At 40.8% G+C, this 17894-nt stretch overlaps 1 protein-coding gene across 2 annotated transcripts in view; it reads left to right on the plus strand.

Moving 5' to 3' along the window:
- The first annotated feature begins 387 nt into the window (after positions 1 to 387).
- Positions 388 to 17894, plus strand: part of mtm1 (myotubularin 1) — a 28634-nt gene continuing 11127 nt past the window's right edge. The window contains exons 1-8 of one of the 2 annotated variants that reach the window (XM_054600968.1): positions 388 to 572; positions 7260 to 7341; positions 10793 to 10865; positions 12315 to 12409; positions 14173 to 14283; positions 15000 to 15101; positions 17070 to 17153; positions 17363 to 17512. In XM_054600968.1, coding sequence (XP_054456943.1) covers positions 7285 to 7341; positions 10793 to 10865; positions 12315 to 12409; positions 14173 to 14283; positions 15000 to 15101; positions 17070 to 17153; positions 17363 to 17512 — 672 coding nt within the window. In that variant the 5' untranslated portion in view covers positions 388 to 572; positions 7260 to 7284. The remainder of the gene's footprint in view (positions 573 to 7259; positions 7342 to 10792; positions 10866 to 12314; positions 12410 to 14172; positions 14284 to 14999; positions 15102 to 17069; positions 17154 to 17362; positions 17513 to 17894) is intronic. The other variant, XM_054600967.1, reaches the window with a different exon arrangement.

The following is a 17894-nucleotide window of genomic DNA, read 5'->3' on the forward strand; positions in this document are numbered from 1 at the left end:
TTTCACTTGGGGGATTTGTTCCTCAGGACATTCATTTGCAGCTTTTATTAAAGTAATATAAATAATCATACTTTCTCTCTCCAATCTGTTAATTGTGGTCTATCAACAACGAAACTTGTTAAACACCTCTTTTAACTTTCTCAGAAATGTTACAAGAGGTGTTACAAAATGTTATAGTCCCTCTGCTTCTCATTAGACACATATCTCAAAAACATATTGCTGTAAATATATATTTGATGTCCAAGTTATATGGACTGAATGATTAACTGCCATCAAATGCAATTTTTCATGTCTTTATAGTTTCATTTTATTTATCATTATTATTATTTTTTTATTATTGAACAAAGATTATACATGCAACAGACAAAATCGTCACTTCAAACTGAACAACAAAAAAGAAACATGGCAACTTATTTTTAGAAACTACTTTTCCCTGCATTCCCTGCGAGCTCCAATTTGACAACCAGCCAATCCGCGTCATGACAGCCCGGCACGTGACGTAGGGCAAGTTCCTGCTGTGGCTTGAGGGAAACAGATCCGACATTCAGCCACGGGAGAATCGCACTTTGCGGGTAAGTTAAGACATTTGGCCACAACGAGGCTACCCGAGGCCGCATTAAGTGTCCTTCGGAGGGGTTTGTCGGAGGTTTCTGTGCACTGTGGGTCAGAAACAGCCTGAATTTCGGATGGAACAAGCTGTCTTACCGTCTGGGCCTTCGCTATTTCCTGGTGCAACTCCACAGCTGTGTCTATTGGAATGGCTAAGTTGGAAAAGTTCAGTTCAGGGTTTTTTTGTTGGAGCTTTGTTCTTCTCCACTCCGCTTGTTAACTCTTCTGTGTGCTCGAATTCAGCCACGCGCGCTGACCGGTTCCAACGCCGACTGCGTTCTAGAGTGAAAAACACCCAAAAGCCAACCTTCGCCTGTGTTTTCCCACCTTGAAGCTGAGTATCCTCACCGCAAACCGCCCTGCTGTCAGGGTGCTAGCCCGTAGGCAGTGCTAGCTAACCGTAATACCCCTGAATTACACTGTGCCAAGCGCCCTTTAACCCTCTTTTAACAAAAACAAGCGTATCGAACCTCAACACCTCGCACGTTATATCGCGATATTATAATTTTACCGCTTTGCCCTCACAGAGAACTTCCAAGTATCTGCAGATATACTCTGTGTTGACGAAGTGAACTTGTGTGTGCTTCGTTTTAATGGGACTTGTATCATCATAAGTCGCCCAGCTACTGGTGTATACAGGTCACGAGGTCAGAAGCAGCTCCTGTGCTGAAGTCGGTTCAACAAAACCAGTGTGGGGGCTCGTTCCGGTGTTACTGGGGGACTGGGACTGTTCATATGTATTCACTTGCCTGTGAATACATATGAACAGTCCTAGCAAAGCTTGAGAGGTGTTTCTGTTAGAAGCCCGTCAGTGTGAGCATGCGCAGACTCAGCTGCTGGCTTGGCTTCTGTAGAGTGGAGGCAGATCAATGCATCAGCAGCATAGCCAATGTTATTGACTGAGTTTAGTTTGCCACATATATATTGGTATGGATCTACTGTATTATGTTGGATACGTGTTAATGTTGACACCTGATTTAGATTTAGTCTTTTGACAAAAATTTTTTTTTATTTAGTCATTTTGAACTACAACTAAACACAATTTAGGGTCCTTTATGTTGCGTATTTCAGATTTTTTACTAACCTTTATGAAGCCATGTATTTCACAATAATTTGATCTGTAGTTACCATGGTTACAGAAGTTGATCTTGCCCCAAGTGCGGTCAGTAGATAAGGCGTTATTTACTTTAGTACTATTATTAGTCACTTTTTTTGCAGAGTAGTTGTTACATTATATTCCATTTATGCAGCTGATGTTTTTATCCAAAGCGACTTACACCAGGTGCATCCAACCATGTGGATGCAGGTTGTGGAGGAGCGGTGTATTGTGGGAGAACGTGGGTAGGCTGAATGCCAGTGACCGGGCTTCTGTGTTCTGGAGGAGCTGCAGAGGTCGGATTGGCACATGCAGGCCGGGGGCGAGCTGCAGTAGAATAGGCCCGAGATCACATGAGCTTAGACCAGGACCCGCCTTCTGGGTGAGGAACGGACATATGGGCCGCAGCAAAGGACAGCCGGTCCTCCAGGGTCTCAACCAGGTTCCTTGCAGTCAGGCTCAGGGACACCTCAGAGTTATTAATGGTGATGGATAGGTTATGGACCGGAGGGAGGAAGGACAGCTGGACATTTTCCAAGGGAAGTTGAGCTTGCATATTTTGGATATTTTACTCAATTTCAAATGTAAAAATCACACCTTTTTAATTGTAAACTTCTTTGGGATGAAAATACGTTAAACCAAATGCAATACTAGGTCTCATAGCATGTTTTGGTTAAAAGTATGGCCATTTAACCCTTGTATTTCCTTTTATTTTCTGTTATTTCCCCCGTTAATTCCCATGGGAAGTTTCCTTCTTGAATATTCTCAGAATTTAACAACCCTAGTCTTGTCGAAGACGAGCTTCAGGTGGTGGTCAGGCCTGCACTGAGAGACGTCAGCCAGACACGCAGAGATCTGTGCTGCCACACTCCGGCGGAGGGACAGAAATAGTTGGGTGGTGTCAATGTAATATCAGGTGGCTGGGAATCAAATATTTTGATACCAGGGTCTATGCCACAGGAGTTTTGGTGCCATACCAAAACAAAAATCTTTGATACCTCACTCTGAGGAGCATACAAATGTTTTTCTACAAACCCCTTGAGTCTATTCAACAAAATTCAAAATAAATCATCATTATTGAGTGTTTTCTTAACATGGGCTGCTTTAGAAGAACTTTGCCTTAGTACCATACAGTGTAAAAAGTATAATAATTTGACCAGACACTAAAGGTTATTTAAGTAATTCCTGTGTTCTCTGTTAAGAAAAAAAACAACAAAAAAACAAAAGGGAAAAAATATATATAATTGACGGTTTCATGAAGATGCCCCCTAGTTACGAAAAAACTCGACGGATTAGCAGAATAATGTTTTTTATTTTTGGTCCTTTTAATAGTTTTCAGTAATCAGCGTTACAGACGGGTCCGGTATACGTGTTCGATATCCAGCCCAAACTTAAGATACAGGAGGCTGTGCTACATTGGTGATTTTCATTTTCCACCAAACTTCAGTCTAACCAGACGTATAATTAGTTCACTCTTTAAAACTGAACCCTGCCGCCCTACAAGCTTTCACAGAATGAGGAAGCATTCACTGCTTGTAGTTTCACACTCTTAATGTGAGCTTTGATGCATCACAACAGCACAAGACCAGATTATTTGACGTTGTGAATAATGTTTCTAAGTTTCTCTCTCATCATGTCTGCTGTCAGCCAAAGCTCAACATCCATCGTCTGTCTGATAGTGAAATCATTACACTGTTCACAACCACAAACCTCCACTGTCGGCCACAAAACCCAAAGCATCCCCTTGGCCTATTTATCCAAATCAATCGCGCCTAATTCATTGGTCTGGTTTTCTCTCTTTTGTACTTGTAACTGGAGGCGATGGCAGAATAAAATCACATGCCAGGATTTCAAAATAAAGTTTCAGTTTCACTTCTCTCACACTTTCTCTGTTATAACTCACCCCCTCTGACTCACCAACATGGCAAACACTCAGTTTCTCTCCCTCTTTCCCCTCCAAAAGTCCATTGTGTAGCACTTTCTTTAAGCAGAACAAGATCCTTTTTGCATTTGAATTGAATGAATGGACTTGTTTTTAACTTATACTTAAAATCTTGTAACTTTATTCTTTTTATGGAAATGTGATTTAACCTTTTCAAAATACAACATTTTGTCAATAATCTGTTGACTGAAATATTTGAAGTACTCTCAATTCAGTGTTTCTGAGACTATGAAAACAGTTGTGCTCTGGATGTTAAAAAAAAGCTGGGGATTAAATACGTGAGCATTCGCCAAGCAGGGAAGGTCTACTGAAAATATGCTGTTGAGCTGCATTATGGGAAATGTAGGATCCTATGTTTTTGGAACTTGATCCCTAGGGACAAATAGGGTGTTTTCAATAGTCGGGAGGTAGTCATGCCGTGAACAGCTATGGACCGTGGAGCCGTGCTTATACAGTGTTATAAGTGTTTTTCCACTGCAGCGAGGTAAAGTAGTGCACCTTGATGACGTACTGGAGGTGTGCTAGTCTGAAACACAGTAGGAGCCTGTTGGCTCCAGCACTACTCAGATCACTGTGGCTGCTACAGTTTGTACAGTTCCCCCCTGCAATTTGTGAAATCCATCAACCAAATATGGCAGAATCTGTCCATATCTGGATGGTCGACCTGTTTTTATTAAAGAATAGCACTGTTTATGGGGAGGCGACCAATCAGGAACACAGCAGCACCCTGTGACGTGGTATGTCTATAGCCCGCTGTAAGACTTTAGTGAGAATGCATGTTTTCACCGTTTGTCTTGGGCCAATCCTGAAAAAATCCAGCAAGGCTTAATATTTCTCACCCGATGGTGCTACAGCCTTTATTTTTTACGCCCGATTCTTGGCAGACCCCAAACTTAATGAGAGAGGAGCTACACTGCTGGAGTTCCTCTTTAATTGGATAGTTTCCGCTCTATGTGTCGTCATGTGTGGTCGTCGTCATGTTTTATTCCAACCAGAAGTGACAGGAGAGAGCGGAGCTAAGTACAACCGAACCCTGAATAAGACATTTTTAAGGTGACCAAAATGTTACAATTAACTTTCATGAACTGAGAACGCTTAAAGGTCAAAGACAAAAACACGAAGGACTCCGGATGACTTGGAGAGAATGTAGGTTTAATGCTCCTCTGCATTGGCTCAGATTTACAGAACCAGAGGTTGACGTCTGGAAGTATAGCCCATCGAATATCCCGCTTAGAGCCAGTGTCATTGTACATGAAATCTTGAGTTAAGCCTAAATTTAGCCGGCTAACTTGCTGCTCTCACCTTATGACGCAGGTGTCTGGTTCTTTTTAAGAAGAGTTTTTCCCTTTAGGCTTCTGGTCTAGAGGTGTTTCCATGACTACAGGCTGAGTGACAGCTGTGATACAGTGCCACATGGAGATGAGCTGTCATTGCCCCCCCCCCCCCAGTACACTGAACACCTGTTACTCACCTTACCTTTACACAACTGTTGTCTGTTGTGTACGCTTAGAAGCGGTAACTCAATATAAGAGGAGGGCTGGTTAGTTTATTATTTATGACACATATGGTAGTAATGGCAAAAGTGGGCTCATTGGTGCTCAGAGGGTTTGCACCAATACAACAAGCATGGTGTGTCCATTACTCCCATCATAGCTTTGGACTAATATAAGCTCTGATTTAATTCAGACACACAGCAATACAATAATTATTTTTAAGTTGAAGCACTTACTGAAAGTCAACTTTAGACTGTTAAGTTTAAATATCTGGATTTATTAGGACTATGCCAGACTTTCTACTGTTCTTTTTCTGAAACCCTTTAAGAGCAGTTACTAAAAATTCATATAGGCTGAAATTTTGTCCAAATGCAATTTGGACACATATGCTCCATTGATGTTACAATTAATAGTAGTTTGAGAACCCCTGTTTTAGTGCATGTTGGTTCATGTAAGTCTCTCTGTTGTGTGGAGGAAATATAACTTATCTGAATTCCACCTTTTATTGAAGGTGCAAGATTTGAGATTAGGAGCATTTCGGAACGACGAAACATTACTGACAGAGCTAACAGTGAGGGGCAATGGGAGGGTGGGGGGCACCATGCTTCCGCGTAGCCACCGTCGCTCGCCGTTATTATTTGCAACCACCGTAAGAGAGCAAAGCACAAGCAGCCTTACAATGTCCGCAAAGCACATAGAATCTCTGATAACAACACACGGAGGGACTTCATTCTCTGCTTAGGTAGACATTACTCCTCGGCGGCTGTGGCTCAGTGGAGAGCAGGGTCGTCCTCCAATCAAAGGATCGGCGGTTCGATCCCTGGCTCCGGCAGTCCATGTCGATGTGTCCTTGGGCAAGACACTTAACCCTGAGTTGCTCCCGAAGGCTGTGCCATCGGTGTGTGAATGGGTGTGAAAGGGTGAATGATTAGTAATGTAAAAGCGCTTTGAGTGGTCGGAAGACTAGAAAAGCGCTATACAAGTACAGTCCATTTACCATTTATAACTTTATATAGATAATAGACGTTTGCTCCTTTATTAATGTCCTGCATTGCTAATTTAACTGCCGCTAAATGCATTTTTTGTTAAAAACATGAATATACCTTATATTTTGAAAATATTTTGAAGACATTGTCTCATGCCTGACATTCCTTAAATATATAAACATGTTTATACGGCCTAATTGTGATTTTGTGATTTTTATCTTATTTCTTTTATACGTTTCAGAAATTGCCCTACACCTGTGCATTACAACTTAAAAAAAGAGCTGTCAATTTTTCCTCAAACTATCAATTGTATTTTACTAATACTGTCCAATGAGAGACAAGGACAACAATCTGACTTCAAGGATTTTTTCCTTTTTATGGAAACAAAAACAGCTTCCAAATGTGCAATAATTCCATCAAAGTAATCACAGATGTATCCCATAAAACATGTGTTCACATGTGGGCTTATAAGCAAATGAACACATAAAGAGACTGTAGCCTCTGCCAACATATACAATCAAATACCTTGCATACTCTAGACCGCCTATCGATCTCCTCCGCTGTGTTTCAGTACCTGGGACAGCGCTGTGTGTGGAGGCCTGCACATAAACTGAACTATCCGACTCATGTTTACAGTTGATGCATAATGAAAAATGTGGAATTACTATTCCTTATTTCATGGGGTTCTTAGGGCAATACATTTACTAATATTATTTGTACAGATTGTAAAGTCCTCTGAGGCAAATTTGTGATTTTGGGCTCTACAAAATAAATTGAATTGAATTGCCTTAAATTAGTTATTCATATATGAGTGCAATTTTTTGTTGTCTTTCCATTATACCCTATTATTTTATGTGTTATCCTATTTAATATTCATACAGCGATGTCACCATGTGTGTGGTATAAAACAAAACAAAATCTCTGCTTGGACTAAGTTTATACTGAATGCGCCCTGGCATTTTGCTGACAGTATCTGTCTAATCTGACATAATGTGTTCTGGTCCTGGGACTGTTATGAAAATGTTCTGCTGTCTGTCATATATTCTGCTGATGGATCTGGCCTTACAGTCTGGTATTCTAGTGACAGAAGTCCAGCTATAGAATAACAGTTTGTGTGTGTCTCTCTTTCTCAGCCTGTGGAAGCCCCCTCCCTGAGCGATGGCCTCACCAGTCTCCGTCTATAACTCCAACCCCTTGGACGCACACATCTCCAGTGTAAGTGGATTTATGTGTGTCTGTTTGCTATGTCCTGGTGTTTCTGCAGTGGGGACTGTGAACCTGTGCCGCCTACTTAATGTTGAAATATTTAAATCTTTGTGTGCTGTTTAAGGTCGCACATTGGGTTGAAATACTCACTCGCCACTCTAAAGATGCCGGGTACACTGGCAGTTTTTACATGCTGAGAAGCCAGTGAGGGATCAAATCCTGGTCTCTGCACTAGAGCCACCTGATGTATGGTCAGGGGGGTACAGAGCTAAAAATCATCTACTGCAAATATGTCCATGTAGCATTTGCTACCTGACCGTAATGGAACGGCCACGCCCACCACACATGCGTGCGGCCTACTCATCAGTGACTACGTTTACATGCACACTCGTATTCCACCATTATTCCATATATGACAATATTCCGAATTTGACATTGCTCATGTAAACCTCATATTCTTTTTTGGATATTCTGAATTAGGTTTTATTCCATATGAAGCATTTTATGTAAAAATTGCACTTATTGACAAACGGCTTCTTTCCTGTTTACGACCAGCTCTGTGCTCTGAACACAAACCAACTAGTCAATAGTTTGCAAAGCTGCAGTAGAGATCCATGACCAAAAGAAATGCCCACATTTCTGGTGGGAAGGAAAAACCAACCTACTTTTAAAAATTATGAAGGACTGGAATATCAACAGGTTTTGGGATATGAGCAAATGTCTCAATGCAGACCTTTTCAAAAAGGTGGTTGAAGGAATGAAAGAGGGAGGCTGTGTTTTAAACAGTCCATCAATTTTTTGACGCAAAATAGCACAAGAGGCTTCTGCTGTTCCACTTTTCTATTGTTTGACGTGATAAACATGTTAGGGCATCAACTGTCAGACACAGCCGAGAATGACGTCAACGTGGTTTTCACTTGCCCCGATGATGAGGATGCAGCATGGGGTCGTTTTACATTAATCAGATGATGTACCGCTGCATGTAAACAGGAATATTAGTGGAATATTCATTTTCATTTGTCATATAGCGGTTACGCTTTGGGTGTTTCAGCGAGAGAGAGAGAGCGAGAGAGAGAGAGAGAGGGGAAGAGAAGGTGGATTGGCGCTATTGCAAGCACGGTTTCTGTAGAAAAAACTTTTGAATAGAAGATTTTTTTGTGGAAATGTTGTTTAATTACACCAACTTTCCCTAATGAATATAACTAGCTATTTGTTTTTGACAGCACTGAAATTGTAGCTAGTTTTTGAAATGCCAGACGCCAACAAATGTGGATCGAAGCAGAATATTTTAGTAGAAAAAAACATTTGAAAATTTAAAGTAAAAGCGCTCGGAGTGTCCGCACAAAGACGTCAGAATGTTTGAAATAACACTCCAAGCTCTCAGCCGAGTTATTAATATTAACCTTTTGAATGTCAACATTATTCAATTCAATTCAGTTTATTTTGTATAGCCCAGAATCAGAAATTACAAATTTGCCTCAGAGGGCTTTACAATCTGTACACATGCGACATCCTCTGTCCTTCCCTCACATCGGCACAGGAAAAACTCCCCTAAAAAAAACCTTTAACAGGGAGAAAAAAGGAAGAAACCTATGGGAGAGAGACAGAGGAGGGATCCTTCTCCCAGGATGGACAGAATGCAATAGATGTCATGTGTACAGAATGAACAGCATAACAGAGATACAATACACATTCAATGTATATGACATAAATGATTCATATAATAAGAGTAGTAAGCAGAGTAACGAAGGAAAAAACAATTAAGACTACTTATAATAACAGCAGCAATTATTATAGTAGAATTATAATCATGAAATAGGGATAAGATAAGATAATCCTTTATTAGTCCCGCAACGGGGAAATTTGCAGGATTACAGCAGCATAGGGTAAAGTGCACACAAGATACATAGTAAAAGAAAAACAAGATAAAATAAAAATGAAAATGAAATAAAAAAAACAAGTATTATAAATAAGCAATAAAAAACAGTAGAAATCAACAATAACTGAAATATTATATTTACAGACAGAAAAAAACCCTATTATAACTATAATTGCACAGTGTATTTGTATTGCACAGGTTTTTAGTGTCATGTGTCATGTGGTCTGCTGGGAGCAGAGTTGGTTGTGTAGTCTGACAGCAGCAGGAAGGAAGGACCTGCGGTACCTCTCCTTCACACATCGGGGGTGAAGCAGCCAGTGGCTGAAGGAGCTGTACAGAGCTGCCAGGGTGTCCTGCATGGGGTGGGAGGTGTTGTTCATCAGGGATGACAGGATAGTAATGTGATTAATAATAATAATCGAAGTAGCAGTGGGTGTCAGTCGGCTCACAGCAGGAGGCACGACTACGGTCCAGGTACCACAACGATTCATGGAAACCTGCAAAGCGAGAAAGCAAAAAGGGCTTCAGGGTGGAAGTAAAGCTAATATGCGTAATGGTACAGGTAATAGTAATAGTAATGTGACTAGTAATAATAATAATAATAATAATAATGGTGGTAGCAGTCGGTGTCAGCAGGGCCATAGCAGGATGCACGACCACAGTCCAGGTACAGCCACGATTTATAGAAGCCTGCAGGCGAGAAAACACAAAGACTCCAGGGTAGAAGCAAAGTCAATAAGCGTAATAGTACAGGCAATAATAATAGTAATGTGACTAATAATAATAGTGGTAGTAGCAGTGGGTGTCAGCAGGGCCTCAGCAGGAGGCACGATGACAGTCCAAATATAACCCCGATTCCTGGGAACCTGCGAGGCGAGAAAGCACAAGGACTCCGGGGAAGAAGCAAAATCAGTAATGTGCATAAATAGGAGATTAATACATAAAGAATGTAGCTTTGAACTATTCGGTACGGCCCTACGAGCCACACAACACTATACCAGCAGGCCTGATGAAGAGGAGTCAGTAATAGGGTTTCTGCAACTTTCATCAACCAGCCACTCAAGACATTTATATTCATAATTTAAATAGGTATTCCTAACATACAAAATACCTGTCAATGATAAAACACATAAAGCACAAAACATATTTCCTTTGTGGTACATGGTATTCCACCATTTTATCAAAAGCCCAGTGCTCACTGAATGGAACCGTACAGACCAAGACTAAACTAACCCGAATAGCAATAGAATGGAAGAAAAAAAATGTAATTAATAAACCAAAAATTCCAAATAAGGATGAAGAGCAGCAGTGTGAATTTAGTTGCTAAGCTCCTTAATTCCTCCGTGTCACAGCTGGTCAGTCCAGCGTCTTAAAAAGGAGAAGTGCCGTGTGTGTGTCTCGTCTCACTGAATCTGACCACATTCCAACTGGCTGAGGCAAACTACTTCAACTGAAAACAAAAAGCACTAGATAACGTGTGAAATTGATACTATTTTATACCGGTCCTTTCAAATAAATGTGTTACTGCCATTTACTCTTATCATTTAGTTTCTCTGCCTTGTTCTGTGTGTTTGTTTGTAGACGTCCAGAGAGTCTCTGAAGATGGAGCTGTTAGCCGATGTGTCTCTGCTCCCAGGGGAGGAGAGAATCATAGGTGAGTACATGTAGCTCCGTCAGTCCCACATTTTCTTGTTAGCTGAACTCGTGGTGTAGCTCGGAGCGCAGCGCTCCTGCTGGAAGTCTTTGCTTCTAGCTCAACATAGTTTCTACTTGGAGACATTTTGTTCAGTTAAGTGTGTGAGGGCGGCACACAGTCCACCAACAGAGGACGAATCAGAGAGATGGATCGGATGGTTCAGATATTGATCTATTGACTTTCCTATTATTTTCTAACTATATTGTTGTGGTTTTTGCTCCAGGCACAGTTCTTGTAGGACTGTTTAAACTCTGAACCCTAAGCAGTTTCAGGGCTTTTTTTAACGCCTGTCATATTTTCTCTCTGTGGCCTTGATTGTCACTGCAATATAAAAGTCCTTCACCTCCTATGAAAACTGCACAATCATGGCTAGAAGTAGATACCTTAAAAATATTATTTTGTACAGTTTAATAAAGTTACAATGCCTTAAATCATAAAAATACAAAAATTGGCAAACTGAAATATCAAAATCTTAAGCTTAGTTTCGGTAGTTTTTTCTGCCGGGAGCATTCCTCAAACATGATTTGTTCTAGGAGCGTCTGAAAGATAAAAATGTGTCAATTATGAGAGTGTTTACAGCTTCTGGCTGTGATAAACGCTGAAGTTTTCACAATTGTTTATAGAAAACATGCTTTTCCATTCCGCCGGCGGGTTTTGGGGTTCAGAGGGTTGATGTTGAATGGACAAAACTATATATATTCCCTCCTACCAGTAGTATATATAATGGAACTGGCTTGTGCTTGGCCAGTGTACACAGTTCAGACTCCTTCCAGAGTCTTTGCTCACAGCAGTTGAAAGCCCCGAAAAATTTCGAGCACATAAAAAACACAACTTCTGCACATTATGATTAAACAAACAAACAAGCAAAAATATGACTAATTACTTAAGTGAGTACAGAGTTGTTATTGCAGATCAGAATACTGGCCAAAACTATAGTAAGACATCATTAAACACTGATCCATTTGAGACATTTGACTGCAATGTTGTATTTTTTAATGGTACATTTTTTATGGTAAAATGTGTTTACCCTTCAAACCTAAAACTGCAGTCATCTCTTGATGATCTTTGTCTGGACATTGTGGTCCAAGAGGCAAGATTAAAGTTTAACCCACCGCTGTTAGAAAGTCAGATACATTGTTATCGGTTATTTATGACGTGAATCCTTATTAGTCTCTCACGAGACCTCATGAGCAGAAAGTATTTACAGCCTACCTGCTGCACGGCGCTCTTCTCTTTTTCTGCTTCCTCTTCTCTGTACGACCATCTGAATTTGGCCCTAACGCTCTTAACTGCTTACCAACAACATAACACTGTCTGAACCAGAGTAAAGGGAAGCTATTCTGAGCCAGTGAGGTCTGTGTAAGGCGAGCAAAACCACAAACGATGTCTGTGTTCATCTGTTTTTAGATAAAGACATCATCTACATCTGTCCATTCAACGGAGCTGTGAAAGGCAAAGTGTTGATCACCAACTACAGACTCCACTTCAAGAGCTCGGATGCTGTAAGTCCCATTAAACCCAGTCAGCTGTGTGTGATTGTCTGTACAGAGGTCAGATTTCATTACGTCTTTAGGTGTTCGATTGTATGCGTCAATACAAAAATACATAAAGAACTGAATATAAAGATAACTGAAGTCAAAAATCACAACCTTTCTCTTCGTCATAACACACAGATATGGAACACATTTTGACATCGGTCTTTGACATCGGACTCACACACCTCGAGGATATCATTATCTCTATAAATGAAATGTTCATTAATTCACTCAGAAACCAAAGCATAAAGACACTTCAGAACTTTCCTAAGAATCATTACATTTTGATGTTTCTTGTGTATCAAATAAATCCAGTGATAGTAGTCTGTACATTCATGGGTACATTGCAAACAGGAACTGCTAAAAGCTGATTCGGCATACTTTTAACTCTTGCCAATTTGCCCAAATACACACATGATCTGTCAGATTCGCAAAAACTGTTTTGACTTCCTCCATTTTCACATAAAAGTGTATTTTCACACTGAGCCGATCAAATCCCCCCCACCTCTCCCAGAGTAATAAATTCCCTCTGAAAGTATAAGTTGTTGTGCTGAACTTGTTAGCAAACAGCTTTCTATTTACACATCCAGCAGACAGAGAGCAACATTATCATTCTGTTGATTCCGATGATTGTTAGTACAATAATCAATCTCCTTTTAGCTCTGTTTTGGGTCTCCACCAACTCCTTTGACAAAAATCTGTCTATTTAGCAGCTAAATGCTTCAATGTTTCCACCAGCTGGTCTCTAGCTGAGTCTGTCTGCTGTTTGCTGCTGAGCAGGTAGTGTACAGAGGGTTTATTAGAGCTTTTTAACTGAAAACAACTGCAGCTGCTGCAAAAGCAGTCTGATCAGAGCAGTGAGGCTAAACTAAAACTATAACGGCTGAAAAACTGGAAGGAGACAGTGCCCCTCCTTCTTTCTCAGTCTCTCTCTCTCTCTCTCTCTCTCTCTCTCTCTCTAATTACGAACACAAAAAACTAGTTCTGCTGCTTACGTGTTGAGACGAAGTCAGTAACAAATAAGGTGCTTCATTAAGAACAAATTTGAGGTAGCTTTACATTGAGGAGCAGAGTCACTTGTGTAGAATAACATTGATTAACCACACCAAGACATGCCACTGTACCGGAAACACCTCATGTAAATGCAATTTTCCATAACAATTAAGTTCATTCATTTCTGCAGGGGAAAAGATCAGCCATTGGCTCTCCAAACGTCAAAAGAACATTTGATCAGCAATCAGCACAAGTCTACTGCATAGATATGACATTAGTCAGTGTGTCCTTGTGGCACTCCATCTTGTTCATGATATGAAAACTTTGATTTCTACTGTTAAAATGGTTGGGCATGATTAAGTTTGGCTCAGTGTGTTTAAGGTGTTATGCTCTAGCTAAGATCAACAGTAGGCTGGTTACGATAACTGCCTTTGTCTATTGTCCCAGAAATAATACAATGTTTAATACAATTGTTATTTCAAGAACATTTTGTGCCACTGATGATGATGCTATAGAATAATGACGCATGTTAACCCTGTCAAAAAGCAATGAACTTCTTGAATCAGAATATATTGGAATTGGAATGTGAATTTTATTTTTTTAACTATCCAGAATAAATTATGGAAATAAACCGCAATAAATTGGACCCCAGCTCTGTTTAAAAAAAAATTATTGTAATGGTATAAACCCCTGGTGTTTAAAGTGTCGGTGTAACGAAAATGCTGACTCTGTATTAGGATGTTGTGGTGACGCTGGACGTTCCTTTGGGTGCCATCAGTCGGGTGGAGAAGATGGGTGGTGCGTCAAGCAGAGGAGAAAACTCCTACGGCCTGGATATCACCTGCAAGGTAGCTGTGTGTGTGTGTGTGTGTGTGTGTGTGTGTGTGTGTGTGTGTGTGTGTGTGTGTGTGTGTGTGTGTGTGTGTGTGTGTGTGTGTGTGTGTGTGTGTGTGTGTGTGTGTGTGTGTGTGTGTGTGTGTGTGTGTGTGTGTGTGTGTGTGTGTGTGTGTGTGTGTGTGTGAGAGGTAGAGAGAGGGGCAGGGGTAAAGCATAAGGAATGTAAGACTGTGGAATAGACTTCTCCCCTAGCATTTAAAATACCCCCCAAAAAAATTATATATATATATTTATTTATTATTATTATGAAAACAACAGTGACGTTCTTTAAACAGACTTGCATTTAAATGGTTAAAATTCAGAAAATGAATGAATACTTGGTGATGAACTGATGTGAACTGATGTGGTAAATAATATTAATATATTCTATTGCAGTGCGATGCTAAATCTGTGTAATACTCAGTGAGTTTTCATCCCAAAGAAATAGGACAACCAGCATGAATGTGCACAGTAATCACACATGTTTTCTTGAGGAGATACTCCTGCAGTACGGAATCTTATGTGTGTGTGTGTGTGTGTGTGTGTGTGTGTGTGTGTGTGTGTGTGTGTGTGTGTGTGTGTGTGTGTGTGTGTGTGTGTGTGTGTGTGTGTGTGTGTGTGTGTGTGTGTGTGTGTGTGTGTGTGTGATGTGTGCGTGTCCGTGATCTTGTCCCTCCCCCTCCCTCAGGACATGAGGAACTTGAGGTTCGCCTTGAAGCAGGAAGGCCACAGCAGAAGAGATATCTTTGATCTCCTGTTCAAACACGCCTTCCCCCTCTCACACGGTCTGGTAAGAGGAGCTTCTCACTTCTACCGCCATCTGCTGACTCACTCATGGGCTTCCTGTTATCTGCTGGGCCGGCGAGGGAATTCATTAAAAAGACGTCACAGACGTAGCCTCGTTTTCTCAGATGGTTTGATCCACATCGGTTGGACAAACCGTGGGGAACGCTTGCACATCTTACAGCACAGTGGACATAATATATACCCGAAGATACGTATCGGAGCTAGCCTTAGCGGGACTTCTGTCTCCAGCACAGACGAGGACAAGCCAAGCATTCATTCTACCCCCTGTGTCTCTCGTCTTCTTTCACACTGTTCATTGAGTGCGTACTCTGATAACTGTGGCTCTTCTGTCCGGTTCTTGTGATTTAAAACGTTAAAGCTTGTGGAGGAGAAAAGCCGACCTTGACTCCCAAAGGAGCACATCAGTAAAAGACATCCAATCCAAGAGCAGATAGCTCTGCTCTGCTATCAGCAGCTGGAAACTAAACATGTTGATTTGTAAAAACCCAATAGACCATTCAGCAGACCCAGGGTCAGGGCCTGATAGTGACAACAAAGCATGTCTGTGTAGTATTTATTAGTGCTTAAATCATTAGGCCATTAATCATTTAACAGAAAACAGTCATTTTGATCATCATAAATTGTTGCAGTCATTAAACAAGCTTCTAGAATGTCTCTGATTCCTCAGTTTTCTATCATTGTGGTCTGAGTATCTTTGAGTTTTTGACTGTTGGTCGGACCAATCAGGACATTTGAAGACCTCAACTGTCTTAGGGCTGTTTGAGGACATTGCGAGGACTGAACGAAAAAAAAAAAAAATGACAGATGAATTGATAATTAAAATAATTTGCAGGTTTAGTGTTCAGAGTCGTCCACCACACCCAACTGATAAATACAAAAGGTCAAATAAATCAAACTGACGGTCAGAACATAAACCTACAGAATTGTTTCGTTTCTCAGGAAACTCCTGTGTTCCTCTGTTGGGGAACCTTCAGGGAATCAAATAATAATAAGATAATGATAAAACTGAAAATACTTTAAATTGTAAATTAAAGTGGGGAAAGTTCACTTTTTGAACCAGCTTCTCCCCAGAATCGGACAAAAACTTGCTTGCTTATAGTTAAAGGGTAAATTTGGTATTTTTCAACCTGGACCCAATTGTCACATGTTTTTGTGTCTTAGAATAGAATCTCGCAAGAGGCGACAACAGTGGAAACTGTTGAGTGAAAGTTTGAGAGAGGAGCGCCGGAGTTATCAGAGAGTACGTTGGAGAAAAAAAATGTAGCTTACCCTTTTTCTTTGTCATGGGGAAAAAATGTGGGCTTGTGACTCATTTTGAAAAAGACGGAGAGAAAAAGTGAGAGAAGGTTTATTTGTTTTTTTAAATGAACAAGCAGGCACACCTGACTGCAGGCTGCAGAGTATGTGAACCCTGCTACCACCAGCGGCTCTCGTCAGGTTTTCAGGCTGCCATGGAAACACAGTCAACAATGAGCTGAAAGAACCTTTTAGCTCCTTAAAAAGTTACAGTTGGACTAAAATTACTAGGCTCTTATGTGGATGAGGCCTGACCCCATCGTGAGATTTCCGAATAAGACTTCTCTATGGACGAGATTTTGGTTTGACACAATGACAAACAGCCCAGAACAACAAAAAGGTTTTATTTCTCTCTAAGGTTCTTTCCATCATGTTGTCAGACTCTTCTAATAACAATCTGAGCCTGGTCGGTGAGTCAGTGTCTTGAGGGATTAACATTACAACCTGTTTATCCGCTGCAGTGTTTTCCTTTTAAAACTGGACCAATTAAGAAAATGTGGTCTCCATTAGTCATTTTGACAGAAAAACATGAAAAAATAGGTTGAAAAATGCCAAAGTTACCCTCAAAGTCCCTCCTGTTCTGTTTTCGGGTCACTGAGCTGCTGCTATAATACTACTGTGTTAAAGACAAGTCTCCCTCTCTCCCTCCCTCCAGGCGCTGTTTGCATACTTGACTCAGGAGAAGTACGGGGAGAACGGCTGGGACATCTACAAACCCATAGAGGAGTTCAGACGGCAGGTAAGGAGGAGCAGGAGCACAGCATTAGGACTTAACTATCACAGCACTGCTATTTACACACTCTGATACTCTCATTGCTACAGCTGTGCATGATGTCGTAGTGTATTTTTGTCAACAGAACTGGAAGTAAAAGGAAAAGTTTGAATAATCTTGGAAGAAAAACAGCAGTGTTTCAGTGAGTAACCGATGGTAACGGTTGTGTTTTGCAGGGCTTACCTAACAACAAGTGGCGCATTACGTTCATCAATAAGAACTACGAGCTGTGTGACACCTACCCCACTGTGCTGGCTGTACCCTTTAAGAGCAAAGAGGAGGACCTGAGGAGGGTGGCAGCCTTCAGGTCAAGAGGACGCATACCGGTGAGCACAACACCAAGCTATATACAACTGAACCATGTGATACATTTGGGCTCATCTTACTAGCATTTACAAGGTTTTTGAGAAATAAGATATTTTGGCTTTGGCTACAAAGACAGTACTTGTTGCATTGTACTGGATGGCATAATATATCACAGAAAAATTAGAATGCTAATATGACACTAGCCAAAATGCTGTAGTGGTGAAGTTAAACTAAGAGTCAAACTGTTAGCAGCATTTTGGTTTGCTTGGTTTGCTTTCCTTGGAGACAGTTTTTGTTATTGCAGCACATCACAGTAAGGTGTGGGAAGTAATCATGGGACATTTCCTTGCTGAACTTTCCTTGAACTACTTTCATTTATTATGATTGTTGTTGCATTTTGTA

The sequence above is a fragment of the Anoplopoma fimbria genome, chromosome 7 (assembly GCF_027596085.1).
Source record: "Anoplopoma fimbria isolate UVic2021 breed Golden Eagle Sablefish chromosome 7, Afim_UVic_2022, whole genome shotgun sequence".
NCBI lineage: Eukaryota > Metazoa > Chordata > Actinopteri > Perciformes > Anoplopomatidae > Anoplopoma > Anoplopoma fimbria.